General features: G+C 36.4%; 1 protein-coding gene across 24 annotated transcripts in view; it reads left to right on the forward strand.

Annotated features, from left to right (window-relative positions):
• Window positions 1-18,846, forward strand: part of Nrxn1 (neurexin 1) — a 1,171,927-nt gene that overhangs the window by 101,674 nt on the left and 1,051,407 nt on the right. For 14 of the 24 annotated variants that reach the window (XM_029558639.1, XM_008823033.1, XM_008823024.1 and 11 more), the window contains 3 exons: window positions 6,020-6,037; window positions 9,821-9,850; window positions 10,621-10,632. The exons of 7 other annotated variants lie outside the window; for them this stretch is intronic. In XM_029558639.1, the coding sequence (XP_029414499.1) occupies window positions 6,020-6,037; window positions 9,821-9,850; window positions 10,621-10,632 (60 nt within the window). The remainder of the gene's footprint in view (window positions 1-6,019; window positions 6,038-9,820; window positions 9,851-10,620; window positions 10,633-18,846) is intronic. 3 more of the 24 variants (XM_008823023.2, XM_029558640.1, XM_008823025.2) reach the window with 2 other exon arrangements.

Below are 18,846 nucleotides of genomic sequence, written 5' to 3' on the forward strand. Positions count from 1 at the left end.
TGTGCATCTCGTTGATGTGTGGCGTTTCCTTCAAAGGAGGGAGGTTAAACCCCGTTAGAGGAATTGGCTCTCTATGTCAAGAATGAAGAAACCAGGGCACACTGGTGTTCTCCGCTGCGGACAAAGGCCAGAGGACTGTCTGCTATTCATCTCCGCAGAGAATGCTACATCTGAGCCTTGGCACCCCAGACGCGGCTAGAATATAAACGTGGGAAAACAGGAGGGGCACATTCGGGACTGTTCTCTGGTCCTCGAGCTTTCTTGTATGCTTTCGGAATATTCTTCCTGCAGACTCCAGGAAGGGTAGGCGCTGAGCATCTCACCCAGCTCTCTTTGGAGAGTTCGTTGCAAGGTGACTCAGTTTAGGAGGGCCAGTTCCTGGGAAGCATACTGCTCAATGCTGGTAATCCCATACCAGAAAGCTTTTATTTCTCAACAAGCAATCAAAGTATAGCTAAGTGTCTCGAGCAGACACATCATAGACTATGTTCGTCACCACTTTATGCAGTGGTCCTTTCCTAAGTCCAACTTCTGAAATGAAGAAATGCTATCTTGAAATTTTATCTGTAATTCAAAACTAAAAGTAAGTCAGATTTAAAACATCCTTGGAATAGCCTCACATGAAAAGAACATTTTAATTTTAAGAGTCATTCAACATATTTTATAATAAGTTGACTAATAATTATTAAATTTCAACAGATTAATCAAATATCAGAACAGGCTTAAACTTGAGCTCCCTCACTCCACCCACCATTGCTTTTCTCTTTATCTTTCATCTTTTCTCTGTTTGAGAGTCAACACAGAGAAAGAACATTTTTAATTAAACACCCCAGATTTTTGTAATTTATAAAATGTTTTTAGAGCCACCAGGATCATCTCACTCCTGCTGCAGTTGGTTTAGTGATGGTTGCCCTTGCCTCCCAAGAAGAGGAGAAACAAACCGACTGTTCTAGTTGGTTTTACTCATTCCCCAGGACCAGGACTCAGCAGGCTGGTGGGAGCACCTCAGAATCTTCTTTGGGTGGATTTGGAGCAAGGAGCCCAGGCCATCTGTGAAAAGCACTTTGTAACTAGCTCAATTCTTTCCCAGAGCTGTTTCTTTCCTCCCCTGTCTACATAATGGACCTTTATCCTTCATCTTTCCACTTGAACCACCTATTGCTTCTGGCCAGTGTCTCTCCTCCTTTGGCTGAGTGCTACATAAATCCACAGTCTCAATGATTTCCTCCATTTCCTGGTCCTTGAAGTGTCCGCAGACTATTGAGCGTTTCTGAAGGCTTTCACTGCTAACACTAAAAGAAGAAATAAAGGCCAACAAAGCTCCATCCTGCACCACCATGGGAACCAAACTCTGCTATACTGGCATTCAATCCCTGCAATGGGGGTGAAGTCTTAAGAGGCCATGGGAGGCGTTGTAAGATGAGAGGCCAGATGACCTCAAGTTCAGTGCATGAAACAGGGCTTAGACTCTCAGTTTTGTTCCTTCCACTAGCTATCGCCACCACCGGTTTTGCCGCTGTGTGACAAGTCGCCTGCAGTCATGGATGATGGGAGAGGGAGTTAAACAATGAAGGGAGTCATTCCTGGCAACTTAGCTGGTTAAGTCTTAATGTCAGCTGTGGCACACAGGTTGTCCATTGCTGCACATTTAGATGAGAACCTTCATAGTGCTAAATTCACATTAATTCTTAAGAAAGATGTTATTCATGGCATTTTATTCCAAACTGAAATGATTCAGTTTCTGAACTTTTGTATGCTCAAACAAATGCACTCAGTTTCTTATTCATTTCTCTTTTCCTATACATACACATAGGATTAAGTGCAAAGAATGTGACTGGTCATTTTTTAGGGCATAAGGCTAGGCTCTAGCAGCCCAGCAAGGCTAGGTTTGGCCACTTGTCTCAGGGAGGAGAAACAGATAAAGGAATCCAGTGTTCTCAAGTCCATTTTAGGAATACTGACATGAAGTGTAAGTTTAAATAGAGAGCAAGGGGTATGTGTAATTCATTAGATCTGGTTAATGTGTGGTCCTACCATCACTGGCCCATCATTGCCCAGTCCTGTAAATTGTTAATCATTGCATCACCTGAGGGGAACATACTGGTTCCTCTAAGACAACTGCTTAAGCTCCAGGTTGCAGCCTTACCGTCCTTGATAATTACCTTCATTGAGGTGTGGGGTGGGGAGAGTCTGACCTATAGATTTGCCCTTCCTGGAATCTAAGGTGATTGTAGGCTTAGAACCATGACTTCTCTGTGTGACCTCAGTTTTGAAGGTAGATGGAATAGCTTAGTAGGCAGAGTCAAGCAGGAATCTGACTGACTCAAATTAAAGGTGACAGACACCAGATATGGGCAGAGATGCCAGGCATCTGTCCTTCACTTAGCTCCCCGTGGGCCCAACTGAAAAGTTAAGACTTTGGCAAAAGCAACTTCTATGTACCTGTTTCAAGGATGCTGTCATGAAAACTATATTACTGTACTTACAGTCTTATACCCTAGGAGCCAAAGAAACACATTTTGATAGGCACACTGTTGTATAATTTAAAAGACACAGTCTGCCTGCTCCCATTGTTCTAACGTGACTGGTACTCAGGTGTCTAGTTCCCATTTGTGCAGGAAGCATGCCTTAACTGCATGAAAAGTAAAATTTAAAGGAAATTTCTTACAGGTTCAGATTCGTGAGTTTTCGTATAGTCAAAAGCAAGCAAAAGCAAGAGTTTTAGAGATGGCCTGGTTATCACAGTAAAGTTGATTACTAAGTGACACACTCACACAGCCAGTAAGATTAGGTCTGCACAATAAGGTTTTTTTCTGCACCTGAGGCATTTATCCTCATGTGACAAGGTCCACAGGTAAGGCCAGGTGGGATACTTGTTACTTTACAGTAAACCATGTAAACTGCTTATCCTATACTCTGCAGCACACCTGCTGTTACTCAGAGCCCAAATAACATTTGCTTGTAAAACAGTAAACAAATACTAATTGAAATTGATAAAATCTATTTTCTTCTTAGTCAGCATCCACTATTTACTGTAAGAACAATCTAGAAGGATGGAGTGGAAAAAAGAAAAATGCCTGGGGAGTGCTAATAAATAGTTGAGTACCACAATTTACTGTGGTGACCACATTCTGAAATGATTCAGTGATTAGCCTCAGGTCAGCAAGGTTTAGTCACCACAGCCGACAGAAAAGCAATGGATAGTCTAGTCCAGATGAGAGGAGAAGACAGAAGGTTCTTTTCTTTTGTGCATGTGTTTCCCATAACTGGATCTGAAAGCTATAGAAAGCTAAGGAAAGTCTGTTTCAAGTCAATTTTCCTCTTCGTGTATTAAATGGCATTAATATAGCCCATTGCCTTTTGCTCCAGTATTTTAGTCTTTTGAAAATCTAAATTTTCTGAGCATATGCAGGTCCAGCTGCTTTGAACATTGGTTCAGACTTGAATTTATACACCAGAAGGCCTCTAAATTACACTTGATCTGAATCTCAGAAGCGTGTCACCGGGATTACTTGGGGCCTATATCCCGGTTAACAGTAACAGAACGGTCATCTGTGAACTGGACCAGTGGCACTGGTGCAGGCTCTCAGTGGCCTTGCCTGATTTTCTCCTTTGCACCTTTCTGAGTATCAAGCTTGCTCCCATTTTTATATATAGTTTTTACTTTAATTTTACATAATATTCTTTATATTATCTTTATATTTGCTTAACTTGATGTTTTTAATTTACTTATTTCCTAATTGATTACCTTTATATTTTCTTAATTTAATATCTTTGTAATTGAATATTTTCCTAATTTACTTACTTCCTAATTTATATCTTTATATTTTCTTAGTTTAATATATTTTTTAATTTACTACTTTGTACTTTTCTGAGTATCAAGCCTAGGCCCATTTTATTTTATAATTTTGTGTGTGTGTGTCTTTTTGAACCAGGGTCTCCCTATAGGCCTATGTAGACGAGGCTGGCCTTGAACTCACAGAGATCCGCCTGCCTCTGCCTCCCAAGTGCTGTGCCCCCAGGCCTGGCTTATTTTATAATTTTTATATATTTATATTTTATACTTTTACATTTATATAATATCCTTTAGGTTATCTTTATATTTTCTTTTTTTCTATTGAATTTTTACCCAAGTCTTACAAAAGTTCTACTGTGATTCCGTGACTCATAACCATATTTACGTGCCTTTTCCTTATAGAAATAATTAATACACCAGAGTAACTGATAAACTTCTGTGATTCTCCTCAAAAACTGGAATTTTATTTTACTATTTATAGTAAGTAATCTTTAAAAAATACTTTAAATAGAAAATATAATTTCAAAGGCAGTCACTATAAAATAAAGTATACCATAAACATGGTAAGTTGTATATTTCCAATACCAAATACTAAAACAAAACTTCAATATTTCCCTGTGTCATGTCAGATTTTCCATTGAAAAGAAACAAATTCGGTCTAATTACTTATTTGGTAAATAGGAACAAAAAAAAAATAAGCTTGACGTGATCTTAAACCATTTTTGATGCTTCTTTCAAAAACAAGTACCAACAGACCAAGTATTGTGTAAAAACAGTATGCCCACATTCATCAGCAAGTCTTATACATTAAGATGAGTTTATATGCCTTTGTCAGTATTTCAATTTCTCATATTGTTCAAGCAAAATCACTAATTTAAAAATTGTGGATATATTCATCATTAGGAAAGTATTCAATCAAGTGTAGATTGAAGCCCGCCCGGTCTACATAAGGAGTTCTAGGTCAGCTGGGGCTGCAGGGAGACACTGTCTCAAAAAATTACACCCAAAGAAAACAAAAAATCATTCATCAAACTTAATGCAATGGTTTTTTTCTTTTTGTTGTCAGATTTTTCTATGCATGTTGCTTCCTTTTTGAAAATACTTTTGTTTGAATGATCCCTGTGTAAAGAATAGCTAATTAGACAAATGTAATGATGAGGCTAGAATGACAGTCAATAATTAGCTGCTAAAATAGTTTGACAGGTAGGTATTGAAACCTGGATTTTGCCCCTAAGACAGACTTCCCTTCCATTTCTTTCCTGTCTGCCGAGTCCTGGGGATAAAATAGCTTTTGAATAGTTTAAATTCTGTATACTTATATACACATATGTATTTGAAATACACATAAAATCTGTACATATGTTTGTATATATACATGTGTAATATGAAAATATGATTAACCAAATAAAAATGTATGACTATTGTACAGATATTCGGAAATACAAGGGAACTTTTTCTAAATACTGGCATTAGTTTAACTCAATTCATAGTCACATGCTAAACAAAACGAAGGGATTAAATCAAGATGAACTTTGTCTCGTGCATATCTCTTGCAATGATCTCTAGTCTAATCACCATTTTATAAAACCTAACTTTTTAATAAGTTATGGCAAATGCTTTATAATAAAACTTGACCATGCAATAAGTATCAAATTATATATTTCAGCTGCATAAGCTCATATGGTATTATTTTAAGAAATCAGTTGATTTATTATAAATACTAAAATGGCAACAATGGCCAGCGGATAGTTCATTTGGTAGAAGCAGGGTACTTCAGGTAAAATTCCAAAATTCACAGCTCTTTCCAATTGACTTTCTTTTATAGAGATTCAAATTAATGTGTAGAAGTGGAGCCTTTCAGAATTATTGAAAAATAAAGATAAAACACTTTTTAAACTTGCTTAGAAAGACCTTGCCAGCAACCTGTAATGACATAAGCCTTGCTTCACACAGAGCAGAGAAAGATACCTTAAGAACCCCTTGCTCAGGACCTGGCAGTGCTCTCACTATTCTGTCTCATATTTTGTAAATGCTGCCAGTGGGCGGGAACCTGCTCCCCGTGGTTTTGTTTTTTATTTTTTTCCCTTTGAATGACAGTGATGGAGCACTTGCATGATGTGTTTGGTGCCTTGCATGAGGAAGACATGCAAAGGCAAGGTCCAGTCTGCATGCTGCTTAATGAATGTTTTTCCTTTTCTCTCCCCCCTTGTCATGTGCTTTCAGAAGACAACAATGTGGAAGGTGGGTGCTTTCTACCTTATTTTCCAGTTCTCATTTGCTTTTTTTCCTTCTTAGTATTAATAGAGTACATCTCAAATATAGACGGTAAGTTGAACTTCTTTCTGAACATTTGTTGATTTCTGGATTGTGTATCACTTTTCATATAGAACACGCAGTCTCAACCCCACCAGTCCCAGGTGTATAAAACTCCTTCAGTTTTACCTCCAGTGCCTGATGGAGTTCAGCATCCTATATGAGCCGAGAATATTTATTGCAGTGTTCTGTATGGAAAAAATTGATACAATGCTACTTCTTTTATTTTAAAAGACAAAGTGTTTCCTTGCCGTTTCAGAACACAGTGCATGACCCCGTCTCCATTATTTTTCTTGACCAAAGTAATTTCTTTTCTGTTGGAAATGCTTACCATTATATCATTTCCACCCCACTAGTTTGTTTCAAATGGTTCAAATAATAAAATAACTTAGAATAAAGTACTGACTATAAGTAAGAGGCATAAATTTAGATTGAAAAATAAGCCATTGGCCAGTGAAAAGGAAAGCACGCAGCACTACAGTGAGATCATCGGTAAGTATACTTGTAACATTCAGTGTCTGCTAAAACTATAATATTTCATTAAAGTTTTCTTAAATTGTCTCAATCCAGGAATTTTGAGAAAATTATTTGCTCCATGATTACATATTGACTTCAGCAAACATATTTTAACATTTTATTGTGAAAGAAATTAAATAGACTAGTGACTACACTAACAGAAGGACCCAGGGATTGCAGAAGATTGGTGAAGGAATGTTTTTCCCATCTCATAGACATCTGTTATTTATTTGTACATATTTTTGAGATGGAGCCTCGGTGTGCAGCATGGCGGGCCTGAAATGTGCTATGTGGATGAGACTTGCCTCATACAGAGATCTGCCTGTCTCTGGCTCCAGAGTGCTAGGATGAGAGGCATGCACCACCTGGTCTGTATGCATCCTATTGTTTTATATTACCACAGCATTACCAGTTATCTCAGCAACGTGTCAATATTTATGTGTCTACAGGCAGCATTTAACATATTTTATTTTGCTGCCACAATTCGAAGTGCTATCATTCTGTAAAATCATATACATTTCTGCAGAATGAAGGATTTCTTGCAGAAAGACTCCATATCAGAAGTGACAGATAAATATAATTGAGGCTACAAAGAGTTTGTTTCTCTTGTAAAATGATACTTCATCGCTTCATCATGGCACATCACTGGTCAGTAGCAGGGGCCGCATCACATCTGTGACTCTTTATGGACATTATTATCATTATTACTGAATCGTTCAAATATTTCAGTAAAATAGTTGAATATTTCCAAAATAAATCAAGGGGCTGGAGAGATGGCTCAGAGGTTAAGACACTGGCAGCTCTTGCAGAGGACCTGAATTCAGTTCCCAGCACCCACATGGTGGCAAGCAACTGTCAGTAACTCCAGTTCCAGGGGATCCAATGCCCTCTGCTCCAAGGACATTGCATACACTCGTGCACTTAACATACATGCAAGCAAAACACTCCTACATGTAAAATAAAGCAAATCATAAGTCATTTTACCCAGCATTGGTTTTGTATATAGCTTCTGGCTTTTTGTCCTATAATTTTAATTGTGTGAATAGACACTTGTGCCCATCAATTGAATTGGAAAGTTTTTTTGTGAAAAATATATATTTTCTATCTCTTTACTACTTCCTTAACCATTCTGTATAATGTTCAATATTTTTTTCCTCTCTCTTTAAATCGAAGTACATTAAGAGGCTTTAAAATCACCCTCTCCCTTATAACACACATTCATTTGGTAAAAGGTTTTGATAAGGCACTCAGAATACAGACCCATTCTATGATAGACAACAATCTATTATAATAAAGTTATTCTATAATAATTTTAACATCTCTGTTAACATCTGTGTCACTGAGAATACATTTAAGCTCCCTTTAGACATAGAAATAGAGCAAAAAGAATGTGAATCTTTGAGGATTTACTAATTTCCATTTTTACTAGTGCAGTGTCAAAACCATTAGAAGTTTCTCAGCTGTTTTCTTAAACTTAATACTCCAAAAAGCTAGATATTCTCAGACATAATTTTCTGATGTGGTCTACATAGAAATTTAGAAATAAAAAAAAACTTTTAAAAGTGAACTTGGATGGAAAAATTATATAATGTAACCTGGACACACCATCCATTTTTCCTTACTATATAAAAGTATCGTGAGTTAATTAGAAGCATCCAACTTCTGTTAGTTGATTTCCACACAACCTTGTGATTCTATGCTGATTTATCGTTCTATCTGCCCTCCTGGGGCATCTGAGGGCACCTAGCAGTGTATTAAGGCAGACTGGAGTAACTGCTGTGAGTTTTACAGCTCAGCTTCAAATATAACAGAAGTAGCACTACGTGTTGAAAACACAGATTTTAAACTTGATGTGTAGGTACTACATTGTTCTAATATTTCCCTAAATTCTTCAAATGTACACCGACAGAGAAATAGCTTTATTTCTGAATTTAAACTAAGTGAGATTCATGACTCACAGTAAAGTACCATTTTAGGTCATGAAAGAACTTTAAAAGAAAAAAAAATTGATGCCGGGTGTGGTGACACTCCCATAATTCCCACTCTTGGGATAATAGGGTGGGAAGAATGTGAGTTGAGGCTAGCCTAGGGCTGCATAATGAGACCCTGCTTCACAAAATCCTAAACAATCTAAAACAAAAAGATCACTTGAAGTGTTCCTTCGAAAAAGAATAATCTGGTGCTGAAGAGATGGCTCAGCAGTTAAGAATGCTGGTTGTTCTTGCAGAAGACTCAGGTTAGAATCCCAGCACCCACATGGAAGCTAACAACTGTCCATAACTACAGTTCCAGGGGATCCAACGGCCTCTTCTGTCTTCCATGGGTATTGCATGACATGGTTGCACTTACCTACATGCAGGCAATACACACATACACCTAAAAAATAAAATAATAAAATAATAAATAAAATATTTTAAAAGAAAACGGATAATCTTCAAGAAAAATACCTCACTGACATTATGTCTGCAGCATGTAACTAAAGTAAATGCATTAATAGGAACACAGTTCAACATTTAAGTAAGACGATAAATAATTTTATTTTCCATGAAAATTTAACAGCCTATTTAAAGCTGATTCATTGCTTCCTAGAAACATATCGTAAATCTGAGCTTTACAACTGCATGTTGAACAGTCTTTTTCTGTATTTGAAGAAGTGTAGTTACTTGTTACATGTAAAGGCAGGAAGACATTTCTGCATTGTCATTTCAGTGTAACTAAGGAATTAATTTTCCCATTTAATTATGAAAATGCTCATTTTTGACGAGAGGAAAAAGATCAGACCCAGCCCATGTTACAGGTTTCCTTTGGGTATTTAAAAATGTAATTTTGTAACAAGAATGGCAGGCCCCCTGGATGCAATGTCCAAAATAATCTCATCACAGGGCACAAAAGACAAATATAAAGTTTAAGGGGCTGGTTGGATTTCAAATCATGCTCTTATAGTTCTGATTGTTCCGACTGATACACTAAATATAAGGTGCAGCATATGCCAGTGTTTAAATTGTAGTTTTATAACTCCTTGCCCCCAAAGCATTCCAGCCAGGGGTTGTAAGAATGCTTTTGATTTGCTTCTGTGATACAGACATGTCTCGTAGGAAACAAGATGTCTGTCACTGAACATTTTTGTCACCGAGACAACCCTGCCTTCCCATGCTCCCTTGTTTATTGCTGACTGTGCTCTTGTTTCCCTTCAAGGTCTGGCGCACCTGATGATGGGCGACCAAGGTATGGGCTCTGCTCCTTTTCCACTCTGCTTTCAGTGTTCTCGTGTTACATAGCTGCTTTCAAACCATCAAACCATCACTGCAAAGTATGGCAAATGCTTGGAAATGATGTGGCCGCAGATGAAGCGCATAGCTTTTGTTCACATTTTTCATGTCTTTAATACCCTATTTATTTGTTGGTTTCACCTTGGTTTGCTCCTGTGGAATTTATTTTCCTTCATTCCTTGCACTGTGGTATCTGCAAATAAATGAGACGTAAGAAATTGTGGTTGAAATCTTCCTTAGATTTCAGTAGATGCAGTAAAGAGTGCTTATGCTTCAAAACCTGAGAGCCGTCGGAAACTAACATCTGAAAGAAAACACCCAATTTAACCCACTACACCAAAATGGACCCATTTTTCATCCATGCATGGCAGTGTGGGAACTTGCAAGCCGCTTTGGTTTTGGCTTCCAGAATGTTAAGTGTAATGCTCCACGCAACCGAGACTTTCCCCCTATGGTTGTCATTGCGCATCTTTCTTTTATTCAGTCCTTTAAAATGAGCATGGGCTTCCAATCCCTTGCATGTATTCGCCTTTAAAAACAGGCAGAATTCTCAGAATGTACTGATTGCCTTTCCGTTTGTCTTCAAAACTTTGTTTATACTTTCTTGTCTTGTTTAATTTTCAGAGAACAGTGCACTTACACACACTCATAATTCTTCTTGTTTTTCTCTTTGTTCTCTTTGTCTGGAAATCCTTTCTTCATGGACCCATTTCATCAAATGCATAGGTAAAAGTAAAGGTACTACATTATTTTGTTTCTTCTCCGTATCATCTGTGTGAATTACAGTGTGTCTAAGTTATGCAAATGTGTGTAGACCTTTGGCATTGGTAATGGGTACTGGGAGGTAGGTATGTATGTTAATGAATATTTATGAATTTAAGGTAAGAAAACTCCATCCATCAAAGCGTTTCTGCTTTGCCCTCCCATCTCCGTGTTTTGCTTTTTCAAATATATTTTTTTTATGTCAGTTGCTTCCATAATTAGTATATTTAAAAATTAGCTATAGGTTGTGGTGTCAGCGCCTGCGGTATCTTTTAATGATAGTTCAGTGACAAGTGTAGTAACCATAAATATATCTTCCTCAAACATTCCCCTCTGGAGGAGCACACCTGCCCCAGTCAGTCTGATCTGACATAAGCCTAAGCAGGTGCAGCAACAAAGTCCCCTGCTGTGGGCTCTTCACCTGCTTGCCTGCTGGATGCCATATATGTATATTAGTGTCATGAAGAGCTAAAAAGGCAATAACATGACAGACACAGAGAAGCAAGTCAGCTGTTTCTTTACGTGTTCAAACTTTGACTGTAAACCACAGCTACATATTCCTGCACCACTTGGTAAGTCAGGCATGGGTATTCTTTGACAGTGTTGGAATAAAACTCAGAAATTTATTGAATTTTCCATTTAGAACTATCTACATTATGATTAATATTGCTGTTAAAAGGAAGGGAGTGACTTGCAGTCCTTGCAAATGTTTAGAATGGCTTTAACTGTTTTATACTGTGTAAGAGCGAATATGCCCTTGGTCTCTATTTCTAAATTATTCTCATTGAGTAGAAAATGGGTCCTTTCTTTGAATTCTATGAATCTTTCGTATGCTCTAAACTTTAATATCGTGATTGAGAAAAGAGCTCATGGTTCTACCCTCTCATATTTGTGTCACTGAGCAGGGAACTTTTTCTGCTTCAAAGTGTCAGAATACGAACCAAGCACTAAGTAAGAAATGACACCCAAGTTTTAAATGTATACAATAGAGCTTTAGAAACAAAGGCTGTTGGATACTTTGTATTAGTAGCACACAGGGTTACAGTTGCTTTGTTCAGCCATTTTCAGTGATATAACTTAATCTTGTTTCAAGCTGTAGTAACTAAACTGATAACAGCATGTTTTTCTCAAACACTGTGTGCACCACTTGGGGTACTTCCTAAACCTTTTCCCTGAGGTCAGATTCCCACTGACTTGCTAGCTCTGTGAATATGTATGTCCTTTATTTTCTGTTGTGTACGGACCCTGGATTCAGGATGACATAGAAAAAAATGTACTTTTTCCTACTGGTTAGTATATGCGCATTTACATAACCTTATGAATGTGTATATATACAAGTTTTCCAAGTATACACACACCCTCATCCCTTATACTTTAAAAAGATTAGCTCTTAAAATAATGCTCTAATTATATAACCTTTTAGCACTACATATGAGATAGTTCATATTTATATTTAGCTGTCATTAATGTTCTGTCTTAAATGTTTCTGTTGGTATGTGTAATAGACATTGTTTTGGGGTTTTTTTTTTTTTTTTCCTTTTTTTTTCCATTTCACCACTTCTTATCAAATTGTGCTCCCTGATACAAGCTACAGAAGGAAAATATTCTATTTTATTCTATTTTTTAAAGTAATGGTATGAGTGTGCTTTTGATGTTAATTGGGGAATATTTTGACTATCAGAGTGGTTGTCATTGCATAGTGTTTATTTAGACACATAAATGAAAACCATGATTTGTCAGTCTTCTTTCATTGCAAATCTGGTGACCTAATCTGCATTCCAGAGCAGAGTCCAGTCATGACTATGTCATGGATCACACTCAGCATGTCAACATGGCATTTGCACAAGTCAGTGTAAATGAAGTGCAGGAAGAGTACAACTGAAACAGTAGTGATTCAGGAGACGGGAGGACACGAGTCTGGGTCTGTTGTAGGCACATCTCTGTCTTCCATTGGAAGACTCAAAAAATAGTCTAAAACTTCACACTGTAACTTTCTACGTTAGTTGAAATATGTAACACAGATGCTAAACCTGGCCTATGAAAAATAACTGGTTTTCACTGTAATTTCACGTTTCTCAAATCTTTATATCACCATGTAATCTTGAAGTATTTTTTTCCTAGAGCATTTTCCTCTGGAGCAAAGAATTCAGAGACTTTGAAAGAACCCTCGTTAAGCTAATGTAATTTTTTGTGTGTCTGAATCCAGAAGGGAAACTGAATTCAGTGCTGCCATCTTTATCATTTTAATTTTTTCTGAATTCTTAATATTTTATAAATTTTAAAATGCCCAAGTAGAGAGGAATGCACTTTACTTAAAATGAATGCAAAATCCTTTCATTAGGCCTCCGCATCCTCCTCTTCACTCCCTCCCCCTGAAGGAGGCATTGGATTCCCTTTATGTTGTGCCCTGTGGACCTGATCTCTTCTGTGGCACCTCAGGCTTTGGAATTTACTAAATATTTCACTGTTTGGATATGAATATATGGTTGAGAGAGATGGAGACATGTTAGGCATCCTTGCTGTATGCTGGCAGAATCACGGTGACTGAAATGAATGCTTCCTCTTTTCAATGGGTTATTCTACATCAAAACTTAGAGTCAAAAATTGCATTTGTTTTCATGGTTTCTAACTGGGAGTATGCCACTTTTAATTAAATTTATTAGGAAAGAACTTAATTTTAATGAATTATATCTTTCTTTGGGAGACTTCATTTATTGTCCAGTCTGTCTAACTGCTGCTGCTGTTTTCAGGGACTTTTTATTCTTTTCTTGGAAATTGCCAATAGTATTTTTTTAGGATCACTAATAATGTTAATTTTATTCTACTTAAAACTTAATTTTAGCAGTTTCCCTAGAAATTCAGTCCCTCCCTCCTTCTCTCCCTCCTCCCTCCCTCTTCCCTCTCTTCCTTCCTATGTGTGAAATGGTTCAACGATCATTTTAACAATTGGTTTTTTTATTCTTTTAAGTTTCCATGCTTGCCTTTTGCTCTTAAAGCTGTCTGAAAGAATGAATGACTCTTTAAATCAAGAAAAGTTGAAGTAAGTTATACATGGAAATCCAGCTGCAGTAGCTGGTCACTAGCTGAGAAGCACAGGCCCTATCAATTCCATCTTGAGGCTTTGGAGAGAGGTTTGTATTTTCCCTTCACACCATATAATTGTAATTATACATTAATATGTTCAATTATGGTTTATGTCAACATTTCCTACTAGAGTGGAAGCTCCATGAGGGCAGGGAATTTGTGCTGTCCGCCATTGTATTTTCTTTTGTATCGTGAATTTGTCATTTTCATGACATTAGTAGATACAGGAGTCACCTTAGACTAGGCGAGTTTAGAGGGTCAGAGGGTTGAAGTAGACAAAGAGGGATGAAAAAGTAAATGGAAACGTTTCAGATAGTCCAAATAACTTGTAGAAGAGGATTGCATATAACGTGTTGGTCTCTTTTTCTAAACTTTCTTTGTCTCTTAACTTTCATCCTTTCCCAAACTTGTGTATGTCCACCCAGCAAAGCACCATTCTGATACCATTTTCATTTGCTTTAATGCAAACAGCCTCGTTATATAAGGAAATATCATCAGTACGCTTTAGTAGAAGAACAACCAAATTTTTTTTAAAGACTTTACTATTTATGAAACGATAGGTATACAACTTTTTCATGAAATTCAGAGCTAATGTCCTGCTGTCTTATGTGGTCTCTATTGAGCTTATTCTTTTTATTTTTTATTTTTTGGGAATCTGTTTTAATTTTGATATGCCATAATATTTAAAATGGTAGTGTTAAGCAGTTACAAAATTTCAAATTGAAGCCTTGTTCTATATAAATAGATTTAGTGCCTTGTATTTATAAATCCAACACCATGTATATAAAATAATTGTCCATTTGATTCTATCAAATGAACATTTATTATTTGGTTATCCATAATCCTTGTGTTAATAGACAAAGATTTATTAGTTGAACTGGCAAACATGCTCACATACTTTAAAAGTGCATTACTCCTAAGTTATTAGTGAAATTTAGATGTCAAATCAGAATAAATTGTAAGAAAAATAAAATCATATTTTTTTCAAAGTGCATACCTGGATATAATTTACTACTTTACAACTAATTGATTAATAATATTCAATATTATAGTGTTCCTAAAGTATCTGTAATATCATATCATAGGACTATTAAGTTCTTAAAATGAATTTGATATTATTAATATGTAGAGGTGAACTTCTTTGTGCTTTTGTTTTCTTTCATTACTGTGCTTGTCCATTCAACCTGCAATAACAGGATGCAATGAATTAGTAGGTATTAAACAGAAATTTGTTTGTTGCAGTTCTGGAGCCTGGGAAGCCCAAGGTCAGGGTAACCAAATATATTTGATGTGTGGTCATGTCTGGTTCACTGGCTCAAAGAAGCAGCCTTCTTCCTGTGTCCTCAAGTGCTGAAATGCAATAGGGCTCTCTGGAATGGTTTATTGGACACTAATCTCATTCATGAGGGCATCTGTTTCTGTGGTGTAATAACTTCACTAAATCCTCACTGCAGTGATCACCTTGGAGGGTAAAATTTCAACAAGTAAATTCTGGAGAGACACCTACACTCAAACCCAGCAGTTGGTATGATTTTGTTACCATCTCCCACTCTTACGTTTACGATAGCAATAGAGCTATTTGTGAAGTGTCCAACTTCTACTCATCAGTTTCCTGATGTACAGTTGTTTTAGAACTTTTAAATGTATTTTTCTGTGGATTCCGATATCTAATTAAATAATGAAAATATCATTATTTTCTTTTCTCTTTTCTTTTATATGGACCCTTAAATCATATTTTCTCATTTAGTTCCCTAATAATGAATGATCTCCATTGCTCAGAAGAGTTTGTGAATTTGTACAGAATCTTACTGCATTGAAATCCTGGTTTTATATGAGTGTAACCTAAAACACAATTTGTGTTCAACTGTCTATTAGCATGACCTCTACCATTCCAGTTTTTGGATCTTCCTAATTATAGAACTAAATGGGAAACAGCAAGACTTTCAACACCTACTCAGTTCATACATTAAGCAGACAGGCTCTGCGACTGTTCGGAATTGACTCTCACTTCATCGTTAATGTCTCCATCACTTCTGTGTATAGTTAAGAAGTTACTTGAAGAAAATTTATTGTGCTATTTCAAGATTTAATATCATTACATTTATGAGAAGTGAATTCTCAACTGTTTTCTATCTCTTTAATATTAACTTATAAAGAAAATTTCCCATGTCTATAAATTCTGTTCACAGTGATGATGTTGAAATAGAGATTAACTAAATGAGAATTTTATTAGAATTGCAGAAGACTGATTTATCTTCATGGAGGACCATAGAAGCAACTTTCCATGGTCAATTATTTAAAGAAGAAATTTTTACAAATAGAAACTTTCATACTTTACTGAAAAATGCTGCAAGTAACAATGCTTAAATTATGACATGTTGTAAGAACAATTCTCTTCTCTAAAATGACTATCATTTCCATCAATTAGAAAATGAATTGTATTCATCTAAATATTCTAAATCACTACTTTTAGGCTAGAAGAAGGTATTTTGTAAATACTGTTGATCCGTGAATTCTAAAAACTGGCTGGGTGTGGTGGTGCTTGCCTTTAATCCCAGCACTAGGGAGGCAGAGGCAGGCAGATCTCTGTGAGTTCAAGGCCAGCCTGATCTACATAGTGAGTTCCAGGACACCTGGAGCTACAGGGAGACCTTGTCTCAAAAAGACCCCCCCCAAAAGCTATATATGTTCTTATAGTAATTAATTTATATAAAAGAACCTTGAATCCTAATAGAACTTTGGAGCAGAAATAAACATTAGAGATCATATTCAAAGCCACAACTAGCACTCCAAATTCCTGGGTGTTATGGGTGATATTACTTATGATGACACACAAAACTTTGTGAAGCTTTGAACTGAAATAGTTCATACAGAATAACCAGCCTCATGTAGGCTTCAAAGACTTTCTTCCAATTACACACTGATAATTATGAAACTGGTTTTCATTTGATTCTTACAAGACAAATTTATGAGTATGGTGAAGGAAACCATTGCAAAAATTGTCCAGGATACATGGCTTATCATTTTCAAGGCTTCCATGTAATGTAGTGAAACACAAACTTGTAAATCGGAAGCAGTATAGTGTGGTAGGTAAGAATCTCTAAGTACAGAAATCTGGGTGCAAGTCTCATATTGTTCTTTTGTGACCTTGAACAAAGTATTAAAAATATTTACATTTTGCAAAATGTTACAGATCTTGTCTCAGGTCTGTAATCACAACATTCAGGAAGCTGAGACAAGAGGATTACCGTAAATTCCAGGTGAGCCTGGGCTATATTGGAAATCCTTGTTTAAAATATCAACCAATGCACCTAACTAATAACCAAAACTCGACAAAAATCTACAAAAACCATAACCTCACAGATCTAAGTTTTCTGACCTGTAATATGGGCTAATAAAAACAGTAAGCTAGTAAAGCAATGACATGCTGCAAATGTACTAAGAAGCATTTTTATGGCTACACCAAAGTATCATGTACATTGGAATTAAAAACTTTTGAAAATGAATGGTCTATAATCTGCATAGGTTTAACCAACAGAGTAGCACAGTTTTACTACCTATTTACAACCATTTTAATGCCTTATTATTTATGATTCTGATATTATTTCAGGTCATAACAAGTTGAACTTGATCATCCTAGTGGGTGAATATCTGTCCAACAGAAGATTAGAAGGTGGAACTTCTGGAATTCTCAGTAGTTGTTTAATGATGAGCTGGAAGATTGGCAAAGCAGTTTATAAACTACCACTTTAAATTTTATTTTGGAGGAGATTATTTTGTTGTTGCATAGGAGGCTATTTGTCTTTTTTTTTTTCCAAGAAAAGAAGTCCTAAGAAGGACAAAAAAATACATAGGAATCTTCTCATCGGTCTGGTAGGGTCAGGAGAACTCAAAGGAACCTTTTGAACTTCCTTGTTCCCTATTGCTCAAAGAGACCCCTGGGAGTTTAACAGAGATTTCAAAGCCTTTCCCATAACCAAAACTGGTCAAGAATTTCCTGTAAAATTCTCTTGATAATCATTTTTGAATGATTATTTCTTCCTTCCACATCTCTGTCTTATAAGTAACAGAAAAAGCTTCTGGAAGTCTGTCTCATAAATAGCTTGCTTCATCAAAGCCTTTTCAGGAAATATTTTTGATGATTTATAACAAAGGAAAGTTTCAAGAATGAACTTGATGTCTTATTTTGTGGCCAAATAGCTTCGATTGTGCTTCTGAACAAAAGAAGGAAGAGGCCTTCCTTTCAGTTCTCAGACTGCTCCCCATCCCAGGCCTTCTGACTTTACCAGTCCAGTCATTTGTTTAACTCACTGATTCCTCCAGGACTCTTGATCTGTTGATACAGAACTTGAAATGGCGAATAGTATGAAACCTCCAAATTAAAAACGTCAGCACATCAACACAACCGCAGAGCCGCAGGAAAGGAAAGAAGAGCTGGATCTGGGGAGACAGAAGGGAAATGGGTGAAGAAGGCAGGGAGAGAGTGGGAGTCGGAAGTGAGAGAGGAGAGAAGATACGGGAGAGGGGACAGGAGGGTCATCTGCAATCCTAGTCATTGTTCTCAGAGTCCACTCTACTGGGAATCTTACACTGCTACACATGTAAGTAGCAGCCTTTCAAGATGAATGTTTTCAAGCTACAGACTAAGAAATATGACCACATGAATAAAATTATTTTTTATTATTTATTTAATAACCACATATTTAGAAGAAGCATTGCATTACAACAGCATTGACATATTCAATCACAATTTCCAGAGCTAAGATGCATCTCTTTCAAAATTGGCTATAAATTTTTAGGTTTACAGTTGAATTATTACAGTTATACAATATTGTACTCAGTATAAACCCTATAAAACATATCATTAAATGAGGCTTTAACCTTTAAAAAAGATCTCCATTTCATTATTATAATAGAGTTTCATCCAGAAAAATTCATTTTTAATGCAATTGACATTAAGATGTTTGCACATGCATTTTTAATCTCTATATATCTTATATCTGATAGTGACAGTCGGCTACTTTCTGAGCTCCTTGGCATCTGAGCATGGATATAAAGTCATCAGGTAGATTTCAATGACAATGCTTTTCACATCTACTAATTAGT

The sequence above is a fragment of the Nannospalax galili genome, unplaced genomic scaffold, assembly GCF_000622305.1.
Source record: "Nannospalax galili isolate Female #2095 unplaced genomic scaffold, S.galili_v1.0 scaffold286, whole genome shotgun sequence".
NCBI classification, from domain to species: domain Eukaryota; kingdom Metazoa; phylum Chordata; class Mammalia; order Rodentia; family Spalacidae; genus Nannospalax; species Nannospalax galili.